The sequence below is a fragment of the Lampetra fluviatilis genome, chromosome 13 (genome assembly GCF_964198595.1).
Source record: "Lampetra fluviatilis chromosome 13, kcLamFluv1.1, whole genome shotgun sequence".
Taxonomy (NCBI): Eukaryota; Metazoa; Chordata; class Hyperoartia; order Petromyzontiformes; family Petromyzontidae; genus Lampetra; species Lampetra fluviatilis.
The window spans coordinates 3,321,014-3,339,442 of record NC_136287.1 but is presented as its reverse complement, the minus strand read 5'-3'; the positions used below and the strand labels follow the sequence as shown (position 1 = coordinate 3,339,442).

Below are 18,429 nucleotides of genomic sequence, written 5' to 3'. Positions count from 1 at the left end.
GACATCATGCGTATCTAATGCGACTGCGGACCATACATTTGCCAATCTTTCTCCTGCTTTTTCAAAGTTCTGCTTTTCCAACTCCGTGTCGATTGTTTTTCCTGATGCATTGAGATGTGACCCGTAGTGATCATGAGGTAGCACTAGTCCGGCTAGCTCTCGGCTCAGTGGAGCTATCCGGCGCTCAACTCTGTTGTAGGCTGTATCATGAGGTGCGTGGGTGCCTGACAAATACTCATACAGATCCCAGTCAACAAATCTAGTGGCTGCAATCTGTAGCGGTTTGGGAAATGTCGGATTCTCGTCCGGTCCTCCATCACTCGCCACGACCACCATCAGCTGTGCACATCAATGACAGGAAACTTGGAATCGAGCGCAGATGTTCCATATCATGACCATGCGTAAAAGCTGTACTGCCACCATGTTTCATTGAACGCACTGCAATATACGTAGGACCGGAGTATGTTACAGCATCGATTAACTTTCCTGGAGTCACGGCACAGGCAGCATAGACAGATGGGATAAGTTTATGGCGAGACGCAACAACAAAATCGTGATCTGGCAAACGCACCGCATATTCGAGATGCATCAGTATAGGCGCCTGCTTCGTCGTGACACTTTAGCCGTGTCGTCTTGGCTGAGGTAGAAGCACACACGTCTGCTCCAAACATAGAACACATTTCATCTAGGTATGCCATAGATACAAACGCAATTACTGCATTTTTGTGATGGTCATGAGCGGTATTGGCAGCTCTTGTCAGTTTCACAGGTACGGTCTGTATGTAATGTTTGCCTTCCATTGAGCTGGATTGTCTTGGAAGAAGCCGCAGATACGTCGCGACCTCGACAGATGATAGCCTTGTTTTGATAAGGTTTTATGTAGGTGTAGTGACATCGGGGATGTCACTGTTTGGTGCCGGCCCGAGAGGGCCGTGGCGTGTGATGTCCCGACATCACGGACAGCACCGGGTGGGTTGCTGTGTGAGGCCGGCTCTAGCACAGCACTGTCATCGCGTACACCCCGTAGGCGGGTGTAGTACCAGCCCTAGCAGGGCTTGGTGAGCGCTGGGATAGCGCGGGCACCACGCATAGCGTGTAGTGCGGGCTCCCACAAGGGGAAGTGGGAGAGTTTCAGCCCAGGGGCAGGATTGCCCCGGGCCATGGCACTCTGGTTGACCCCATAGACACGTGATCCAGAGTGTCCACAGAGAAGCCCCCAGGTGGGGGGGGGGCTAGGGGGTGATCACGTGTCTGGGAAGAGCTCTCGGGAGGGAGCTAGAATGCTCGAGAAGGTGGGCGGGGCCAAGGGCGGAGCGGCCCCGACCCAGGGGGGATATAAGGTGGGTCCCTGAGAGGGACGGGGGTCGCTGCATTCTACAAGCTGGAAGCTCCACGTCCTACGAGGCATCAACACGTGGTCGGGGACCCGAGTGAGGGTCTGACCCTTCGTAGCTGTAACTTATACATTTCGAGTAGTTAGCTGGGTGGTCACCACCCTAGGCTGTATCTGGTGAAGGGGCAGTTACCCCTTTGTGTTAACGGGTTGATCTTACAATAAAAGTGTTGCCTTCTAAAGAACAACGTCTGCGACTCAATTGGACTCACTACATAGGTAATCTAGCATCTTACACAATCGCATTTCCTGCGACCGGCGCCGACCGCTGGCAGTGGCACCAATCGAGGCAATATCAATAATTGCGTCGAGAAGATCTGGATAGTCATCTGTGATGGCTGGTCTACCGTCTCTATCCCTTGTAAACTTTCGTAGTTTTTGCCTCAGATTCGGTTGTTCTTCTGCTATATCTTCGAGAGTTCGTTTGAGTTTGAGACGGCGTTCAGACTACCTTGTGGCCTCCTGGCACAGCCGCTTCAATTTCAGTTTGGAGCGAGAGGGAGCGTCAGCCAGCCAGGGTTACTCTGGGGCATGACACTCTGGCTGATCTGCTGTCACGTGACCGGACGATACTGGAGGGGGGGGGGGCACTGATGGTCGGGGGCCGAGGGGCGGTCATGTGGTCCCGAGGGGCTCTCGGGAACATTCGAGAAGGAGCTCGAGAAGCCTGGAAGGTGGGCGGGGCTAAGGGCGGAGCCAGCCCCAGCCCGGGAGCAAATAATGAGAGCTTCGTGAGGAGCTCGGGGTTCTTCAAGTGTTGGTGTTGGAAGATCCACGTCGGGGAGAAGAAGCCTCTAGCCACGTGGTCCGGGACCCTGTTTGTGGTCCGGACCGGGATAGCGAACCGTGTCTAGTTCAGCCGTAGCGTGGTTAGATGGGCATTCGAGACCCGAGTGTAGATCGTGTTGTGTTACGTGTTAATGCGGAATAAATAGTGTTGCTCCCAAGATAACATCTCCGACTAAGTTGAACTCACTACACGTACATTGTCAGTAGATCCCCCATACGCATTTGGGTTAACCCCCCCTCCATGCGTACCTACTAAATGGATGGCCCCTATTCTCGAGTTATTGAATGTTGATCTGCAGCCCTCATCAATATTCAGATTTTATTAAACTTATTCTATAAGAAGCTAATTTGGATTCCTGTTTCCTGATTGGTCCGTGTATTACGTGACTCTTTTTTTTTTTTTTCAGCTCCTTTCCTGCAGCCAAATCTATGAGTTTGGAAGCTGAGGAGATTATTATGATTTATACTAAACTCTAGAACACCATAAATAATTAAATTGTTATTAAGACCTATCTACACTACGGACCCTTAGATACTGGTCCAGAGTTTGCTTGTGTAGTGAGTCACTTCTGAGACACTATGTTAGGAGGCAACGACGTTTATTCTACACTATATAACTTACATACTGTTTACACACGGGATAACTAATTACGGGTCAGAGCAGCCAACATGCTGTCTGACCTACAACGCCGGAGACGGAGACGAAGACGTAGCACCTCGGGTTCCATTCAACCTGTAGACAGCCCCAATTCAGCCTCGGGGTTTCCCTTTTATGCCCCCCAGCGTAGCCTGGCTCCGCCCTCGGCCACACCTCCTCCCAGAACCTTCCAGGAGGTTCTGGGCCTACCTCCATGTGCCACCTGCCCGGCTCCATCCTTAACCATGCCCCCTCTTGGAACCCTCCAGAAGGTCCTGGGCCATGCCCCCTGTGTCCCCTCGGTCACCCTTGCCCTCATCCTTCACCCCGGCCCATCACGTGCTTTGCCAGCCAGCCTGGGTGATGTGTCCTCATATGCCCCTCTCCGCCAGCAGCCAGTACTACGCCCCCTAGTGATCCACTATGTGGCATTACCCGCTATGCTGGCGGGATAGCTGCTATACCATGGCTCCGTCTGTAGGACTCATACAGCCAGCACCACGCATCCTTGCGACCCACTGCGTGGTATGACATGCTGTGCTGGCTACTACGCCCATATTTTTTTATTCTATTGTACCCAGCGCTACGCGCCTCAGTGATCCATTCTATGTCACTACACTTGTCCTGAATCAATGCTGCTGAATGTAAGTACTCCCTGAAGGCGATTGGACCAATGGGTTGTGTAAGAAATACTTTTATTTGCCTTTCATGTGGAGAGACATATATATATAGGGAGAAACATCTCATCTATTTTGCATCAAAACTACAGGCATGTGTTTACTCACGAATAGTGCGAAGTCAGCCTGATGTTATACGTTGTTTCAAGACGAGTTCTCAACGCGTCATCGTCGGTGAACCAAGTAATTGGCCTTCCATGGAGTGTGACGCTAAAGCCGATCAAAAACGGGCAAAGTCTACTGCTGCTTAATGTAATAACCATGAATATCAATATAGAATTATGGCCACAACCATCAGATGCCGCCACACCTTGCGGCACTGTTAACCCCAGAGAGGTTGGTAAATTTAAGGCTGAGGATTTCACGACCAATATCTATTCATCTTAAATGTTTTGTGTATTGCTCTCCAACACACCGGCGTTCTGAAGCAGTAATACATTTCCACGTTTGTTCACGTGAACAATTAATTAACTCGCTATGTTGGGTGGAGGAGGGTGTACGACACACATTTTACTCACGTGATCTTTCCCAATTTTTTTTTATAAACAAGGTAACCCCACACATAAGGAACGAGCCAAACAATTGAAACCATGACTCGCATGGACATTATCCTTTAGCCTCAGTGAGTCTTTCCTCCTGAACTCAGTTGAATGAGGTCATCAAAATAATAATAACCATGATCATCAACAATGATTTGTGGCATGAGGGAGCGCCCTCTACCGTAACAAGTTGGGAACTCCTTCATTCATGGAGACAGTCACGAGGCTTGCTCGTGGCAAACCGCGGAGCGCGCAGTCACGCGCAGTCACGCCATTGTCCCGCTTCAAACATTCATCGGTAGTGTTTACAGATATTCTTCAGCAGGCCACTCACTTCCCCCCGAATCCGCCTACTGGCACACACGCCAACCTCAACGTGAGCATATTCATCCGTTTAAGTCAACCCTGTCAACGCAGACAGTTTACCCCGTATTTTTGTACAGGGAAATTGAGTTTTCAGGTCTGTTTCAATGCGTGCAACGACAAAACACAATTGAGTCTTATTTGTTTGTGTTTCTCCCTTGTGATGGGATTTTGTAGGATGAACGTTGAGATTTTATAAGGGCACGGGGTGATTAGTAAGGTCTGAATTATATTATCGGTTCTTTCGGTAAAGTCACGTAGAAGGGAAACAATAAAATAATAAAAATATAAAACAATAATATTGTATTATTTATATGTTTTATTCTTTTATTGTTTCCCTTCTACGCGACTTTATCGAATGAACCAAGAATATGAATCCCTGCAGTCACGAAAGCTTTAATTTAAAAAAGGTCTGAATTGGTATGTAATAAGATAGGGCACTGATAAGGGGTTGACAGGTGTGAGGTCCCATCAAACCAACTGAGAGTCGTCGCTTATGGCAGCACTGGTTCAAAACCATCAAGCTCCAGACCCCTTGAAACAATGCTGTGGTGAGTTTTCCTGATGTCTCTTGCCGACCCGCCCAAAATGCTGACTGGACATCTGTGAAAAAGAGCTTCTTCATGGCTCATCGGATTCCGCCTGCAGTCTAAATAAAGATTCTGATTCCGTTGGTAAGGATCCTCCCTATGAGAAACGGGTCCTCGTTCCACGCAAAACGTCCTAATACGCAGAAGAGTCGTTAGGGTCGTTATGGATAATGTAGGTAACCAACCATATGTTCTGCGACTCGTGAATATTATGAGCGATTTAATCTACAAGGGGCCGTCCATAAATGACGTCACGCACCTAGGGGGGGGGAGTCAGACATTTGTGATGATGTGTGACGACAGGGGGGGGGGGGTTGAGAAATGTGACGTCACATCAAAATGTGCAACTTTAAATAAATATAGACAACACGTTCTACTTCATTAAATAGACTTTTTAATAGATGTTTTCTCCTACACCATCAGAGTGCAGCGGCACATTAAATACGCACTACAATGACAATAGTTTAAAGCGATTTGAAACATGTTTCTTTTTTTGGGGGGGGAGGGGGCAGAGCTTTGTGACGTCATATTTGAGGGGAGTCTGACTTTTTGTGACGCCATGTGACGAGGGGGGGGGGGTCAAAAATCGTCCAAAATCGCGTGACGTCATTTATGGACAGCCCCTAACACAAAAAAAACATTATTATGTATTACGGTACATATTAATCATTACCATAATCAGTATGGTGCATTTTATATATATGTTATATTTTAAAAAATCAGCGTAGAACTCGGACCCCTCTCTTAAAGATAAAGTATTTTGCTTATAAACATCTGGCAGTTCACCAGCACTGCTGATTCAAGGAAATCAGACTGCTGATGATGATAATTTAAACTCTCGTAAGATCATGATCATGTTGATGTTCCTACTCGTAGAGAGAGAGGGGACGACTTTGAAGAACTACAGATATGCGGGAAGGCCGCATCCTGCGCCAACAATTAAACAAGCTATGCGATCCTCCACATATATAAGCACGTGTGTAAACGGCCAGTTAAAGAGTGATGATGATACACTGCATGTCGAAACCGGTGCCAGATAAGTGCTTGTGTTGAATCCATGCGACTGAAATGATGCACTCCCAGAAGGCCATGTGGCCGACGGAATGTATATATATAACACAACATGCATTTGTTATGTTTAAAGGGACAGCTGTATGAAGGACACGTATTGCCTGCGTAAGTGTGTTTGTTAACATTGAGTCCTTGGGGCAGCTCGCGTTTACGCTGTGCGCGCGGAGTGCGAAAGTCCGGGCACCAAAAGCACGATCTCGATTCATCAGCAGGTGTCGCTTCGCCCCGGCTGCCATAGCCGCAGAGATGATGTTGGCCAATTCGAGCAGCATTATTATTTTATTATTACTACTACTACTGCTGCCTCTCCTCGTGTGGCATCTCTCTCTCTCCCTGTGTATTTCTTTCGCTCAGCCCACCACGGCTACTGAAATAAAGGCTCGCGACGGAGAGTGTGGAGTGAGAGGAGGCGCTCTGAAGCAGCAGTGAATTTTCACGCTGATGACTACGATGAGGAGGATGATGAGAGGAGGATGTTGGTCGCGGTGATGATGACGCTGACCGAAGCCGGCTGTGTGGGACGTCAGGCCGCCGACAGACACGGGCTCCAGCACGCGGTGCCATGAGGAGGAGGAGGAGCGGCTGCTGAGATTCTGCTGTCTCGACTCGCGAGTGGATTCAACCGGTGGTGGTCTCGTGTCCAGTCTCCATCTAGAAGCCGACGGGATGCCTTGTCATGCGAGACAGTTGTTGCAGCAGCAGCATTAGCATCTTTATCAGCAGCAGCAGCGTCAATTATCGTAATCCGCAGCAGGACTAAACGGAGCGGATTGAGGAGGTGTCTGTCATCTCTTAGTCTGTCACTTGGTCGCGCGCGCACACGGAGGGAACTGCGTGCTTTGGGAATGCATCCCCGTCCGATGCCCTCGCTCCTCTGCTCGGGGCCGGGAATTTTCTCATTTCTCGTCTGCTTTGCAGCGGCCGCTGGTCGCGGTGGCGGCGGTGTTGGTAGCGTTGGCGGTGACCGCGGTGCTGCTAGTGGTGTGGCTCTTGGTGCCGATCACGGCGGTGACCGTGGCGGAGGCGTTGTTGCTGGTGGTGTGCCCTCTGGCCTCGAAGCAAGAAGCGCCCTCGAGACCGCGGACAATAAGGCCAACGGCACCGACGCCCCACCGGTGGTCACCTTGGCCGTTCTCCTCCCGCTGCGCAACTCCTCCTACCCGTGGTCCTGGTCAAGAGTCGGGCCCGCGGTAGTCCTGGCCCTGGAGCGGGTCAACGCCGACCCGTCCCTGGGTCTGGGCCGCCACCGGCTCACCTACGTTCTGGCCAGCACCGAGGACAAAGATGGTTTCTGCTCGGACGTGGAAGCTCAGCTGCAAGCGGTGGACATCAAACTCGAGCACGACCCGGACGCTTTCCTGGGGCCGGGCTGCGTCTACAGCTCTGCCCCCGTGGCACGGTTCGCCACGCACTGGCGGAGGCCGCTCGTGACGGCTGGGGCGCCGGCCCACGGCTTCGACAACAAGAGCGGGGAGTACGGAATGCTGACCCGAGTCGGGCCCTCGCACGTGAAATTGGGCCGCATGGCCGTGCGGGTCCACGCGCTGTTCGGCTGGAGGAGGAAAGCGATGCTCATCTACTCGGACACCAACAAGGACGACCGTCCGTTCTACTTCACGGTCGAGGGAGTCTACATGGCGCTGCGAACGCACGACATCACTGTGGTGCACTACACGTGGGACGAGCAGATGCTCACGAGTCGCGACGTGGCCAAAGCCGTGGAGAACATGCAGCGCACAGCCAGGGGTGAGCAGATGCGCACGAGGGTGATGGGAGGGATGCGGTGTGATGACGATCGGTTGGCCTTGCAGCTGTCTGACTTGCATCCCACTGGGATTTTTGCACACAGCGTTGGTGTGCGGTGCTTTTTCTGCAATATTTTGCTGTCTTTTCTTGGATTTTCTGTTTGCACTTAGTCACATAGTCACTTTAAGATGTTTTCTTGTTCATGTTTTTGTTTTTTGTTTGTTGCGGTTGCACCCGATTCAAGAGCCGAATGGCTCACAGGGCTATACCTAATAAATGAAACTGAAATTAAACTGTAATGATGGACATCATCATGTCTCTATTGACATGATCATGTCTAAGTTTATGTTGAAATATAATTTCTCTAGAACTGATTGTTGTGTTTAGTTTGTTGCCCTTCCCCGGAATCTCCGATTAGCACGGAAGACTACGTACGGTGCGAAAGAAGTTCTACATAACGGTCGTCGTCGTGGGCAGCAATAGGAACAGCAGCATCATAATTGTTACGCTAATCAGCAGCGTTATTGTCATCGTCTTAGTCGTTATTATCATCATAATGAGCAGCATCAAGAACTGCATCATCATCATCTGCGATGTCGTTTTCAAAGTCATGAGCAGCAGCAGACACAGCAGCAGCAGCGTCATGAAAATGTGAAACATCAGCAGCAGCGTCATTGTTGTAATAGTAGTCGTAATCATCATTATCAGCAGCGGCACATGTCAAATAATCATCATCATCATCATCAACATCCCCCACACCACCAACTCCATGGCGTCACCATTATACCATAGATATCATCTTACCACCACAACGATACCATCACCATCATCGTCATCACCACCACCACCACGGCCGAACCCATCATCAGCATCTCACCACTATTTCAGATCGTCATTATCATCAGAAGCAACAACATCATCATAATCTCTGCTTATGAATGCGCAATTTACAACACAGGCCTCAAGGCGCTATTAAAAAGAACACACGTTTGAAGTTGTACATTGAATGTATCAGATGCGATTTATAAGATAAATACACATTTCAAGAGTTTACAACCACTGCAAATAACCACTGTAATTCCGTAAAAAAAAGACATCGAACACAACATTAACATTAAATAAACACTTACATTATAGAGAATAGTTCAACACAGTCAAATTAGATATACCAGTGAAAACAACAATTCTATATTGATTCAAGACGATACAATATTGTCACTGCTTAAATTTGAGGGGGGTGGAGGGAACCTTCACAGAGTACCGTAGAGGGGGGAGATTGGTGTCTTATCAGATTTGTGTTCAAGGCAGGGTTCGAGTCAGGGCGACCTCCCCTTTGTTGCCGTGCAATTCGTGCCGCGTTCATTCGGCGGTGGTGCCGATGTTGGGGGCACGGTCTGCTTAGTCTACTTGCATGTTCGGGCGCCACGGTGGCGAGATGTTAACCGCATTGCCCGGTATACAGGAGGGCGTGGGTTCGATCCCGACCCTGACGCCTGTTGTATATTTGGAGTTTGTGTGTCGCTTTCTCTCTCCTACCGTGGTCTTGTGGAATTTTCTCCGGGTCCTCCGGTTTTTCCCTCCACACTTCGACTCAACATCCACGCGTTTAGATTATTTGGCTGCGTACTCTTTGGTTATTTCGGTAAAGTCACGGAGGTAGACAATGAAATTAATTAAATTTATTTTCTACCCACGTGACTTTACCGAAAGAACCAAAGAGTATGGATCCCTGCAGTCACGAAAACTTCAAATCAAGATTATTTGGCTGCGATACATGTCCACGTGACCAGCCACTTCGTTGAGCTCTCATTTTTGATAGCCAGATCTCTTCTGATAAAAGAGCCGTATAGCTCAATGGGCCTTATTTGGTCAAATTAAAATAGTTTAGTAGTTTAAATGTATGTTGAACTTCTTTAGCACCGTACGTAGCCGACCGTGATAATTGGAGGTGGGGTGGGGGTGAATAAACGTAACACAAAGAAGCAGGTACTGTCGTAGTGGGGATTGGTGGCTTCACCTCGCGGGTTGGTTGCAGTGAGTTGATAAGCCGCAGAACCTGGGTTCGACTCCTGGTCGTGGGACACGGATGACCGTTATTATGATAGGTGAAGTGACGGGTGATTATTGGATAATGATTGTGGGTCTATCACGATAGCGGATTGTGATGATGACGACGGAAGATATCCACGCACACGACGGGATAACGCAGATAGATCTCAATGTACAGATTCGACTGAATGCATATGTATGTATGTATGCGAAAGCCATTGCTGTACTCATACCGCATAGCTACTTTATATCCCCACTGCTCTCCTACACGCCCTGGTAGTTTACCCACGCAAGCATTGTACTATAAAGGCTCGTCGCCGTGTAGCTTTGGGGGATGCAACGAGACAGGTATCATTCAGGGAGATCTGCTCACGAATGCCTCGGGGCGAGGCACCGTACGCGTGGCGAGATCGAGATGTTGTGCAGCCTTGTGTGTGTTCGCATGTGTGGGGAGCGGTGGTGCAGCGGTTATCGCGCTGCGCTACGAACCCGGCCACCCGAGCGGCACACACCCGTGACGATTATATCTGGGCCTTGTCGGAGTCGACTTAGCCTCACATGAGCACTTAATGCGGTGTGTAAACATCGCGAACTGGGGAGACAAAGGCGGCCGGGCGCGGTGTTGGACACGCACCACCTCGTGTGCCGTGCCGGCTTTTATAGGTGCTCGCTGACAACACTTGCCCCCAAAAAGTACGTTAAGGTTATACAGGAGTTTAATTTGGAGCTTTCGTGACTGCAGGAATTATTCTTTGGTTCTTTCGGTAAAGTTACGTATAGAGATATCTATGTGATATCTGTCTGCATATATGTCTGTCTATGTTTAATCTCTCTCTCAAATTCTCAGGAAGAACGTAATCAACCAGATAGGGTGTTGACTGTTATGTTATCCGACTCTCTGTTGTATTACATTACATTTCTAAGTATACTAGATTTGTGTTCCTATTTAATTTATACCTGATGATGATTGCTTGTGTTGCAATCGAAACGTCGTATGCTAGTATTTAATTTAATTTCTTATTTTATCTTTATACATGACTTTACCGAAAGAACCAAAGAATAAGTTATACAGGAGGTCTTTGTGTGTGCCCTCCACGTTTAACTCGGATATCTCATAGTTTAAATCATCCTACACACGCGTCACGCATGGCTATTGTTTAGCGATCATCGGGAACGTCAATTATCATTAAAACGCGTACCGTGATGTGGGTCAACGAGGACTGAAACGCGTTACTGGAATAAATGACACTTACGACGCAGAGGAGCATGGGTAATTCGTTTTTCCCGCATCTCTGTGCTCTCCCGCGGGTCACGCTCCTCGCCGTCACCAACCCGCACTGACCAGATGGGGTGAAGTATGGCTCAACAAAGCCCTGTGACCGACACGGCGCAGGGAGGCTGTCACCCAGCACTGTGGGTCGACAGAGAGGGCCGCATGTGTACAAACGGTGCACGTGGGTGAATGGAAATGTAATTGTATTTTTTAAACATGTTTGAACTTCGGTTTCTGAGGACAGGCACCAAGTAGCCAGAACACAAACTGCACTATTGAAGTTGAAATCCAGTAGATATAAATTAATATATGTAAGTAATATAGATATTTATATATAAATTAATATATGTAAGTAATATAGATATTTATATATAGATATTTATATATAGATATTTTTATACCGTATTATGAGGTGCATTCACAACCCCCCGTATTCCCCCGCACCTCCGATTAGCACGGTTGGCTAAGTACGGTGCGAAAGAAGTTCAACATGAATTCATAACGCAAATGTTGCAGTGGTACTTATTATCTAATCCGGCAGCTGTGTGTTAGGGCTGAACGATTTGGGGAAAATATCTAATTGCGATTTTTATGACAGATATTGCGATTGCGATTTGATTTGCGATCACAATTTTTAAAGTCAAGCTTCAGTTCAATATTCACTGTGTAATAGATGTGAAACATGTGATGGACCATTACCCCACGACACCATCAAAATATGAACTGCTCTATATATTCTAATGCAAGGATGATAACTTAAAATATATTAATTGCTTCCAACATGTATTTATTAAAATGTTTTAAATGAAATAGAACAATCAAACATAGAGCAATGAAGTTAAATAAATCAAGGTTTAATAATAATAAAACTTTCCAAATCGCAAAAATTCGCAGCCTTTGCGATTTGCTAATCGCATTGTTTCAATTTGCGATTTCGATTCGAAATCGATTAATCATTCAGCCCACTGTGTGTGTGCGCGCAACTTTAATGACACCAAGCGGCACTTTTTTTAGGACGGGGGAGGGGGTGTGTTTTACTTTCCGGAAAGTCTTATAATCTGAAAAACACGGTATTATGGTGGGATTTTTTGGGTTATTTCTAACAGGAGGGCCCAGTGACCGCTGCTGAAAGTCCACCCAGTGGCTCGCGGGCATTTGACGCCGTCAGTCGCACGATTCATCAGCGATGATCGCTCGCTCGCGCGCGCCCAATTTAGAGGACCGAGGCGCGCCCGGTGGCCCGTTTCTAAAAGTCCCCGCCGTAATTGGGCGCGGCCAATAATTTGAGGGATAAACCAGCTTCGCGTGAAACGTGTAAATCCGCCGGATTACACCGACCCCGCAGAGACATCGTCATCTCCCCCTCCGCCTCCCCCCCACCACCACCAATACCCCCCACCCACCGCCTCTCACTCCCTGCTGGGCTCCCGAGGTCTCTCGCCATGAAATGAAAAATCAGATAATAATCCGAGGATTGTTTTCTTGGTTTTTATTTTGTTCAACGGAGGAGCTGCGGCGCAGCGATTAGCGCGCTGCAGAAAAGCAGCCGACGATGCGGTGGAGAATATAAATATCACAAATAGATAACAGACAATGTGTCTTCTTCGAATATATGTCCCATCACATAAACTAATAAAATGAGTATTTACACAACCCATAGGACCCACGGCCTTGAGAGGCCGAATCTCTTGATTAATGCTGCAAAAAAATATCGTCTGCCAGTTAATTGTAATCCTCACTACAACGCCAATGGTTATTTTGAGTTATTATAGATTTTTGCGACTCCAAATGTTTTAAGAGACGGTCCTTTGCCTTGAGTAGTTGGCAGTTCACCAGTTAAATTTCGATTTAAAGTTTTCGTGACTGCAGGGATTCATCTTATTGGTTCTTTCGGTCAAGTCACGTAGAAGGGAAATAATAAAATAATAAAAATAAAACATAATAAAATAATTCTCACGACGTCTGCTTGCGTTGTGGCCGAAACGTCGTGATAATTATTTTATTATGTTTTATTTTTATTATTTTATTATTTCCCTTCTACGTGACTTTACTGAAAGAACCAAGAAGATGAGTTCACCAGTTGATTGAAGCAAGCCTGACTGCTGATGAGACACTGCATGTCGAGAACAGTGCCATTGTTGTACTGAATCAATACGACTGAAATTATCCACTCCCAGCAGAGCATGGGGCCGATGGGCTGTGTGGAAAGAAAGCTGCTGGATATGTTTTTGTTTGTGGAGAGACGGATACATGAAGAAGACATTATTGTCTACTTATCTATCCTATATTGATGAACCCGCCGGACCCAAATTCGATTGCCGGCCACAGCGGACATCAGTGGTGAGCGATATCAGGAACTGGTCACTCCTGGGTTACCCCCTCCCCCCGCCATGGGAACATGGAATTTCCGCTATTGATTAAGGGCCTCCCACCACCGAGATGTCTCAGCAAGGGAGACGAGTATGACAAATACGAATAGGCTTTCCCCTTTCTGGCAGTAAAACAGTAGGTGTTAAGATGTTCAAACACCAAATAGATGCCTTTTGCAAGGAATCAAGTCTGCATTGACCACACGTACTTGTGGAGAACATGCAAACAAACATGGCTCTGACAATATATGATGTAGGCCAATCAGTTTCAAAGGGCATTCATTCTAGATTTGAAGCTTTCGTGACTGCAATGATTCATACTCTTAGGTTTTTTCGGTAAAGTCACGTAGGAAAGAAATAATAAAAATAAATAATAAAAATAATAGAAATAATAATAGAAATAAGAGAATAAATCACGACGTTTCGGAGGCAACACAAGTCTCCGTCTTCAGCTGTGACGGTCCCACCTAATGACGGAGGCTTGTATTGCCTCCGAAATGTCGTGATTTATTATTTTATTTCTATTATTATTTCTATTTTTTTTACCTACGTGACTTTACCGAAAAAACCTAAGAGTTTCAAAGGGCATGTTTGTTTGCATGCTCACCACAAGTACGTGTGGTCAATGCAGACTTGATTCCTTGCAAAAGGTTTCTATTTGGTATTTGAACATCTTAACACGCGTTTTATCGCCAGAACGGGTAAAACCTATTTTTGTTTTTCATACTGCCAAAAAGGTCCCATGATACAAGGGAGACGAGTTGGTGGCATACACGTAGTGTGCAGCCCTCTGTCAATCCACCTCAGGATGAGGGCCCCCTCCTCCCCATGCTGTAACGGGCCATGTGACCTTCACCATGCTGGTTAGCGCGGGTTGGTGAAGGCGGTCAGAGTCAAAGCATCGTACAGTCCAACAATGGAGGAATCTACACTTCTCCCTGTTGACAACGTAACCTGCTTTGTGCGTGGAGGTTACCCCACTCAAGCACACTCCAATCTCAACCCTGCTCCGGCATTCGAGTTGTGGCGAAATCGCAGACATTCTCGGAGTTTTGATAGTAGGCAGCCGAGGCACGATTGAGAAAAATTGATCTGGTTTCGTTGCCACGCCGCTAAAGGGCATCTTGGTTTCAGGGGAGATCACGTGTCCATGGAGTTCACTCTATACCAGCTGTGTTCAATTAACACGGCGCAATAATGTGTTTTTCCTGGCTTATTCATTATGTGTCTATTAAGTTCTCCTGCTGCTGCTGCAACAGAGTTCTCGGGTTTTTTTTAGAATCGGGCATGGGACGTTTTGTCCGACATCATGCAGCCATGCCACCTGTGTGTATTGTATTTGGTCAAGAACGACTTGCCATGCACACACAGCCGTTGATCCGACCAATCTTCGCAATCGCTTCCTCCTGCCAGATTTCACAGCTGCTACACAGCCAATATCACGCCCCCCCCCCCGACCCAAGGTTGGCTCTTAAAATATTCAACCTCATAGCTTTAAGTGTTCCTTTTACCCATTATCGTCATTATTATTATTGTCATCATCAATTGATCTCTATTATGTTTATCCATCGATCATCACCATTCATTGATCATCGTAAACTATCAATCAGAATCATTATTTAGACTGGAGGAATCCACGATCATAGCACCCACGACTGATTATCCATTGACCATCATCAAATATCAATCTATCACACAGCAATCATTCATAGATCATCATCTGCATCATCTGGTGGTTGAGACCCGTAACACAATAGCAGCCATTGGAGAGAACACATCTGAGAGAGAGGACGACAAACCAGGGAGGTGGAGCGATGAGATCACTTTCAGGAACGAGAGACTAATTATGGCATCGCAGGTCCACCAGAGATGGTGCGGGTGAGCCGTCATCCGGGCAGTGGCTAGAGCGTGGCTGTGTTTCTTCCCAGTCGTGTACGTGTGCAGTTCTCCGGACGCGTTCCGCCGTCTGCTTCTGGCCGCCAAGCGCGCTGGACTTCGCCTGCAGGAGTTCGCCTTCCTCTACCTGGACCTGTTCGGTGAGGGCCTGGAAGGAGGGCGGCCTGGGCACGACAAGGAAGGAGGCTCCGGCAGCCTCAGCAGGGCTCCTTGGCATCGGGGAGACGAGGACGATGATGACGCGAAGAGCGCGTTCGCGGTGAGTGCGCGGCGGCTGGTGCGCTTGAGCCGCGAACCTTGCATTCTTAGTTCGATGTCTGGCCGTGGCTTAGATCAGTGCTGGTTTACCCGAACTGGACGTGGGCTTGGTCGTGGTCCTGGTTGTGGGCCTCTGCGAGATCGACGCTGCCAAAAATGAGTGTGTAGAGAGAGATATCAGCGCTGGGGCGGCAGAGGCGGCCCGGGTGTGGTGCTGGCCACATTTCTACCCACGTATGCGTGGTGCTGCTGTCTTTTGTAGGTGCTCACTAATAGCACTTAAACAGTTTGTTAAAGACTATATGGGGGATCTTTGTCTCTGTCCCATTAGTAATTTGTCCCATTAGTCGAGGATATAATGAATGGGAAAATTAGAAAGGGGCAGGAAAGGGAAGAGAGAAGAGAAAGAATGGGAAATAAGATGAAAAACAATGGAATTGGAGAAACGGGACCAAAGGGTTCAGCAGAAATGAGGACTGGGAGGTAGAGGCTACATAATGGCCTCGAAGCTACTACACGGAGCAGCGTCTATTTCCACAGGGGGCGGTGGTGGGCTGGGAGGAGGGGTTGAGAGTGGGAGTGGTCACGCAGAAGTCACGTGATTTACAGGAGACTTCAGCTGATTTAGATATATATGGATGTGCTTTGCATTCCTCTTTCGACAGAGCGTTCTGATCATCACATATCAGCAGCCCAACAACAGCCAATATGAGCAGTTCATCTCCGATGTGCAGAGGAAGGCCCGGGAAGCATTCAATACGACGATGACCCCATCACTGGTGAGATTCATGCAAAACAGACTTGCATTCCACTGGGTTCTCACCTGGTTATACATCGAGTTCAGGCTTAAACTACTTCGACTGATATACAAAACAAGGTACACCTGGATGAGAGAACAAATGCACATCAAAGGCATCACGTTTATCAGAAATGTAAGTTAACAGACCGCATAGTGGCTAGAAGGGATGATGGCCGATGGACAAGAATGTTGAATGTTTTTTCGTCACATCTCCCTTGAAAAACTTTGCAAAGAGGTGGAGTGTGCAGGTGATAATAAACATAATGATTGATGATGGTCTATGGATGGATGATGATGATGGGAATATGGGTTAATCATGATGATAATGATGTAAGAATATAGATGAATGATCCATTATAGAGGTTTTTTTTGGGTTACATCGCTTAAATAAAAATGTGTCTTTAAACCCGCCAGCACCTGACATGGCCAATTAGTAAGGTTTGTCACGTAAACAAAACATAGCAATTCGTTATTAGTACAGCACACCGGTGTGTTGGAGAGTAAACTCACAACACTTACAATTCGAGTACTGTGACTTTTCGCTGGTAATTACAACCAGCATCATCAGGTGACAGCCAGAGTTGTGTAGAAAACCTCCTGTTGCGGTGTTGAATCGAGGGATCCACGTGATGTCGTCACTTGTGAGCCAATCAGGTGGAAAGACCAGGGGGGTGGGGGGGGTTAATGTATTCATATACATTACAATGCATATCTATTATTGGTTGATGAATGATGTTGATGGAAGGATGGATTATGATAATGACGATGAACGGAAATGGATGCAGAGGTAGAGAGGAGAGGAGGGGGTGGGGGAGTCCGGATGAATGATCACGAGCGATGACGACGATGATGATTTCACGTCGCGTTAGACGGATTTGGGAAATGAAAGAAGAGAGAGTGCCGAATTGGGAGGAAGGAGAGCACTTTATGACAGAAGCCCTCATCCGGAGTGGCATTAAATATTAAGAGGGCATCTCCAGGCGCCAAAGTGCCCCATCATCATTCGCTCCCCCGGACAATTACGCAAGTGTTGGTATTCCTATTGTCGCATTGATTGAGGATGCCTTTCGGATTTAGTACAAAGACACAATTACACAAAACAACAATAACAAAGATCCCTGTACAGCCTTAACAGACTTTTGGGGCAAGTGCTGTTAGCAAGCACCTATGAAGATCAGTGCAGATACGCACACACACACACGATACGCACACACACGCACCAATAAACAAGAAAATGTAGCTTTAGACTCATCAATCAACGGCTGCTCAAGAATAAACAGTGATGATTCACAAACAGGAATTCTATGGGGAATATTTATGGATCTTTCAGGGTCGCAGATGCATGGGTCGTTTCAGCGCCGTGCTTGGCCTTGTTTTTACAGTAATAGCTCATTACATCCGGCATTACCGGAAAACGACACCCCACCCACACACACACATGCTGACACCCACAAAGAGATCACCTGTAAAGCCGTAGACTGTTGGGGTGAGCACTATCAGCGAGCATCTATGAAGACTGGCACGGTGCACAATTGGGTGGTGTGGCCAGCACCACGCCTGACATTTATTTTTTCTCTCTTCAGTTTTGATGTTGACACACTGCACCAGGTGGCTATTTAAGGCTGAGTAAACTCAAGGGAGGCCCGGGATACAGCCGTAGCATTGTTGTGATGTCGCTGGAATGCTGCATTGAAATGTGCGGCAGTGACGCCGTGCTACCGCCGTACAAAACGTAACATTAAACCATGTTTCTGTTTTGACTTAAAGCTTTCATGACTGCAGGAATTCATATTCTTTGGGTCTTTCGGTAAAGTCACGTAGATAGGTTCAAATAAAATAACAAAAAGCTTCGATGTTTCGATCATAACGATAGCAACGCAAACGGTCGTCATCAAGCTTGCGTTGCGATCGAAACGTCGTAGTTTTTTCGTTATTTTCTTTGAGCCGATCTACGTGACTTTCCCGAAAGACCCAAAGAGG

At 47.4% G+C, this 18,429-nt stretch overlaps 1 protein-coding gene across 1 annotated transcript in view; it reads left to right on the top strand.

The window, feature by feature from the left end:
* Positions 1-6,379: 6,379 nt before the first annotated feature.
* The window catches only part of LOC144935424 (atrial natriuretic peptide receptor 1-like), a 56,949-nt gene continuing 44,899 nt past the window's right edge, over positions 6,380-18,429 (top strand). Inside the window, exons 1-3 of the mRNA XM_078862047.1 lie at positions 6,380-7,805; positions 15,425-15,651; positions 16,316-16,429. Of these exons, the coding sequence (XP_078718173.1) occupies positions 6,905-7,805; positions 15,425-15,651; positions 16,316-16,429 (1,242 nt within the window). The 5' untranslated portion in view covers positions 6,380-6,904. The remainder of the gene's footprint in view (positions 7,806-15,424; positions 15,652-16,315; positions 16,430-18,429) is intronic.